Source organism: Bombina bombina, chromosome 5, assembly GCF_027579735.1.
Source record: "Bombina bombina isolate aBomBom1 chromosome 5, aBomBom1.pri, whole genome shotgun sequence".
Taxonomy (NCBI): domain Eukaryota; kingdom Metazoa; phylum Chordata; class Amphibia; order Anura; family Bombinatoridae; genus Bombina; species Bombina bombina.
The window spans coordinates 490,311,718-490,317,738 of record NC_069503.1 but is presented as its reverse complement, the minus strand read 5'-3'; the positions used below and the strand labels follow the sequence as shown (position 1 = coordinate 490,317,738).

Sequence of the window (6,021 nt, the reverse complement as noted above, 5' to 3'; positions counted from 1 at the left end):
ACAAACATCCAGTTTCTGTTACAGAATAAAGTGGCCCAGCCAATGCTTAGGCCACATGCTCCAAAAGGGGAGGTGCTTGGAGCTCAAGTGGGTGCCAATCAAAGCATCAACTTCAAATTGTATCTGAAAGATCAGCCCAGGACCTAAGGGCAGACACATCAGTTGGAGCTCAATTGTTGATCAGATCACATCTAAGGGATTTAGGAGCACAGAAGAGCCGAGATTTTGAGGGGGGAAAAAGACACCCTCTATCCACACACCTCTCCCCTTCCTCCTCTGTAGAATACAACACCATACACAGAGAAGAAAAGAGACTGAAAAGGTTGAATCTTCCTACATTGCTTCTCCAAGAGTTTGATACTTTTTTTTTGTGTACCCAGTGTTGATTTCTCTCTCTATAAATTTCACCTGCTCTTTTTGCTGTGTTTCTCCTGCTGGAGAGAGACACACAGGCAGCAGAGAGAAAACCATGTCCTTCCCGCAGCTGGGTTACCCCCAGTACTTGAGTGCTGGGCAGGCAGCAGTGTATGGAGGGGAGCGGCCGGGAGTTCTGGCGGCTGCAGCTGCAGCAGCAGCAGCGGCAGCAGCAGCCGGAACAGGGAGGCCAGCAGGAGCAGAGCTGGGCAGCAGTGCGTCTACAGCCGCTGTCACCTCGGTACTGGGCATGTATGCAAACCCATACGGTGCCCACAACTACAGCGCCTTCCTGCCCTACACCACCGATCTCACCCTCTTCTCTCAAATGGTAAGTGCCTGTGTCCTCCCCTGCACTACTGTCTGTTTAGCTTCTGCTTTATGTTTGTCCAGGCTTCTTCCCTTAAAACACACACACACACACATATATATACACACACACATATATACACACACATATATATACACACACACATATATACACACACATATATACATATATACACACACTGAGCTCTTTTGAACTTGCTTTTTACTTTTTGAAATGTCCCTTTAACACTATAAGTCAAATACATTTTTAATATCAACATCCAAAATTTTAATTATTCTAAATTAAGCAGCAGAATAAGAATAAAAACAAATATATAAATGAGGTAAACTCCATAAAGTTCTCTTGTTTTATTGCTTTCATTAGAAGTATTCATTCAGATCAATTATGAATACATAAATAAAATGTACATGGTATTATATTAGTGCATTGCTTTGAAAAAAACAACAACTTTTTTATGAGATATTATAAGTTTTATAGGGCTGGAATAGTATACAAGAACTTTTGTGCCCGTGGAATAATAATTTCGGCTGGCAGTGTTAACTAATATGTTTACTCTGGTAATTGTGAGATCATCCAGTTAAAAATAACATTAAGAAGAAAATAATAGAGAGAGAAGAATCACTCATGCTCTAAATAAAAAAAAAATGTAGTGTTAGCACAGCAAGTAGAATTATTTCCCCAGGGTATAACCATGCAGTAACAAGCAGATTCTAGCTTCTGTGTAGGGCTTTTTTTTCTTGTGTTAGATGTAAAGTTTTTTGTTTTGTTTTTCTCCAAGGACCAAACAATAATGCTGCTTTACAAAATTATAATAATAATACATTAAACAAATCAGTGGTTTCCTTGTTGGCTTTAGGTCTCAGATCAGTACCTTCCATTTGACTCAATTGCTTATCCATATTTTGCAAATGATCAGAAAACAAATACGAGTAGATCACTTCCTGGTGTACTGTGTTTAAGCATAAACTCATATGTTTCAAGTAAAAAAAAAATATATTTGATAACAAATATGCCTAATGTAAATAGTTTCAAGGCATATGCATATGTGATTTTTTTTTTTTAAATACTGTAGGTTCTTGCTACAAATTAAATTATGGGTTTCTGACCATATGTGTTTAGAACATTCAACAGATTTCTGTTTACTATGAAGATAGTGTTTTTGGTAATTGTAGTATTTATTTTGACTTTGCAATTAAACAGGCGAAAACAAACGTAAATACTTGTGCAGCTATAATATATTAGGTTAATTGATAAACATATATGCATTATTATTCCATTTAATATGAAAAGATGCAGCCTTTGCCTTATGTTTAGATAATGCATTAAGCTTTTCATTGACTTGCTGAAAGATTTATAAGTGGCCTCTTAAATATTCTCTGCAGGGTGCGTGCAATAAACTATAGTATTTTTACAGCAACCTATCTATTAAAACACAACTCTTAAAAACAATTAAATTGTTTTTTTTAAATTAATTATCAATATGTTGCATCCTAATATTCTAACAATTCTAATTTTTAATGGTAAATTATTTGTTCTTTATTGGAGCAAACACTTAAATATTAAAATAGTTTCTAGTTTTTGAATTTGTGCATTCTAAAATGAATACATATATTTATTTAAATAAATCTGTATATATCACTCTTTATACGTCTTTTTTCTTGTATACACGTGCTGATGTTATATATAGTCTTATATGTTTATTTCGTTTATAAGAACCTTTTTGTTTTCTATTTGATACATCTTATTTTGAAGGAAACGTAAATCCAGTCACCTAAAGAGTGTAGAATAGTAATGAGGCCTAATGAGGTTATTATAAAGATTACATGTTATTTACCACAACACCTGATGGAATTGTTTGACTTTCTATTTTATTGCTTAGGGAAGAAAAATCATTGTGTTTAAAAACAAATTAAGCATTTTACAACTCTAAAAACTACAGTTGTTTTCCTTAGGCCAAACACAATATTTGGGATAAAGCAATTTTAGTAAACACTGCAATACAGCAATCATTGCAATAGGGAAAATATAATACAAACAAGTCAGTGTATAATATATTTAATTTTAATGTAAGATTTTTTATGTGTGTATATATATATATATATACACACACACACACATATATATATCTATATATATATATATATATATAGACATGTACACATATATATTGTATGCTGTACAAATTGGTCCAATGAGCTAAACTGTATCGCACCTGTTCAAACTGCAATTTAAAAATGATATTCTTGTTTGTTCAGGGGAAACACGTTCCTTCCCAGTGATGTATAAATATTATTATCACTGCCATAAATAAAAAGATAAATTAGTGAGATTCAATGGCATATTTAAATATTCTTAGTCTAGAATTGACTTGCTGCATCTCTGTATAGAGCTGCTGCAAGATAAATGTCTACCTGCAGATAGGACATTATTCAAAGATAGGTCACTGCAAACATACCGTGTGATGCGGGGGTGCAAAACCTTATTAAATGTTTCCAGAAATAGAAAAACAAAATATGTTCAAGGCTAGCAAATTTCAATGAAGCCCCATCGTTGCTTTTTCTGATAGAAGGGCAGATCTTCCGGGATTTTAGGGCACTGCTGTTTAGACTTTAAGCTGATTCAGATTTTTTTTTATTATTTATATATTTTTGTTGCTGCACTATGTAAGGCAAATAGGTCTGCACCTTTGAAAATACAATATTGCTGTCTATGTATATAATCTGAGGATTAATGTGCTTCTTTTGTGTATATTTTCCAGGGGTCACAGTATGAACTAAAGGATAATCCTGGAGTCCACCCTGCTACTTTTGCTGCTCACACTGCCCCAGGTTATTATCCTTATGGACAGTTCCAATATGGAGATCCTGGTCGGCCTAAAAATGCCACTAGGGAAAGCACCAGCACGTTGAAGGCCTGGCTGAATGAACACAGGAAGAACCCTTACCCTACCAAAGGTGAGAAGATCATGCTGGCCATTATCACCAAGATGACCCTCACCCAGGTCTCCACCTGGTTTGCCAACGCCAGGAGGAGACTGAAAAAAGAGAATAAGGTGACCTGGGGCTCCAGGAGTAAAGAAGATGACCATCTGTTTGGAAGTGACAATGAAGGGGACCATGATAAAAATGAAGATGATGAGGAAATCGATTTGGAGAGCATAGATATTGATAAAATAGATGATAATGATGGGGAACAGAGCAACGAGGAAGAGGATGAGAAACCAGAGCACTTAAGACAAAATGAGAAAGAAAGTTTGAAAAAAGATGATGTTATTTTGCCTGTATCTGATGGACTTAAATCGAAAGAATCTTTGTCACTTGTAAAAGAAAACTCTGAAAATAACACTACCAGAATAGTGAGCCCTGGAGGCCAGGGTAATTTACAAGTACCACCTCACAATAAACCAAAAATTTGGTCATTGGCAGAAACTGCTACAAGTCCTGATGGGGCGCTCAAGTCTTCTCCTCCTCCAACCCAAGTTAACCACACATCTTCACCCATACAACACCCGGCTTTCCTCCCTAGCCATGGACTATACACTTGCCAAATAGGCAAATTCCACAACTGGACAAATGGAGCTTTCCTCACTCAGAGTTCCTTAATAAATATGAGGTCGTTGTTAGGTGTAAACCATCATCACAATCACCACCACATCCAGGCCCATCACCAAGCGCCCCTATTAACAGCAAACCTGGGAAACCTCAACAACGAAAAATCTACAGAGAGGACCAGTCCAAAACACACAGGTAATAATCAAAATAACACATACACTTCCTGCTATCCTCTGTTTGCTATAGGAATACAATGTGTGAGCAAACACAGACCTCTTGCCTGACCAGATTCAAACCAGAGTCAACAATCCGGTCTATCTATTCTAGTTGCAAAAAAACGATTAAAGGTTTATCTAGAAAGAAAAAAAAAAAAAAAACATATTTGTATTAGGCATTTTGTAGAAAACATCCTTAAATTACAATAAATCGACTATTAAATTATCCCAATTAATTGGATATAGTGATAGACATTAATAATTAAACAAATTCATATATCATACAGTTTTGAAAGAGAAAACGTGTTATTTAGTTTTTCTTATAATAATTATATGTTTATTAAGATTAGGAATAATATAAAAGAAGGTAGTGTATTATAGAAATAGATGATAGATTGATTGATCGATGAAAGAAAGAAAGAAAGAAAGAAAGAAAGAAAGAAATAAAGAAAGAAAGAAAGAAAGAAAGAAAGAAAGAAAGAAAGAAAGAAAGAAAGAAAGAAAGAAAGAAAAAGATAGATAGAAAGATAGATAGTTAAATAGATAGATAGATAGATAGATAGATAGATAGATAGATAGATAGATAGATCGATAGAAAATTAGAAAGATGGATATATAGATAGATAGATAGATAGATAGATAGATAGATAGATAGATAGATAGATAGATAGATAGATAGATAGATAGATAGATGGATGGATAGATAGAAAGATGGATAGAGAGAAATAATAAAAAGATAGACAGATTAGAGCGACTGCAACACCTCATATTATAAATCATACATATTGTTTTTAAATGAAAAGGTTATATAATTATATTTTTCTAATTTTTTCCCTATTTTTTTTTACAGAAAGGGAAAATTCATCAGCTTCTGATTCCCCACCTCAGTTAAAATCCTCCTTTCAAACAGTTCGTGAAAAGTAAGTATAACTACAGGTTAAATGAACTGTCCCATAAATGATATATATTTTCCATTATTGACGCCTCATTATATTCATTAGGTTAGTGTAAAATTACTGTAGGACTAGAACAAATGTTGGGTAAAATATATATTTGCTGCAAATTTTATTAAAGTTTTTTTTTTTTTTAAAAATTGTAGATTTAATTTTTTTTTGTTTGTTTTTATTTCAGCTCTCTCTCACAACAAGAAGGAAATCCTCGCATATTAACAGCTCTGCCTTCTGCTTGACTACTGAAGCTTTAAAACTGATTTAAAGACTTTTGAAAACACTTTGAACACAAATATAATACAAAAAAAAAAAAAAAAGACTAAACATCGTTTTTTTGCAATAAGGTGGAGAAATTCCAATTTGGAAGATTTTACAAATTTCTAGAATGGACCTTTACACAAAATGCACCATCTCAGATAGTGTCATTAATACGATTGAATTTATTCGTTTTTTGGTAAATGTTTCTCATGTTCTTGTGTTATTTTCTGTACATAAAGTGATCTCAGATTGTAAATATCGCGTCAACAAAAATCTTGTCTAAATCATATATTTTTGTCTAA

The 6,021-nt window shown here is 33.8% G+C and overlaps 1 protein-coding gene across 1 annotated transcript in view; it reads left to right on the top strand.

Moving 5' to 3' along the window:
* The first annotated feature begins 211 nt into the window (after positions 1-211).
* IRX1 (iroquois homeobox 1) overlaps positions 212-6,021 on the top strand; it is a 5,857-nt gene continuing 47 nt past the window's right edge. The window contains exons 1-4 of the mRNA XM_053713043.1: positions 212-745; positions 3,504-4,491; positions 5,362-5,431; positions 5,643-6,021. The exon at positions 5,643-6,021 is cut by the window's right edge and continues 47 nt beyond it. Of these exons, the coding sequence (XP_053569018.1) occupies positions 470-745; positions 3,504-4,491; positions 5,362-5,431; positions 5,643-5,700 (1,392 nt within the window). The 5' untranslated portion in view covers positions 212-469 and the 3' untranslated portion in view covers positions 5,701-6,021. The remainder of the gene's footprint in view (positions 746-3,503; positions 4,492-5,361; positions 5,432-5,642) is intronic.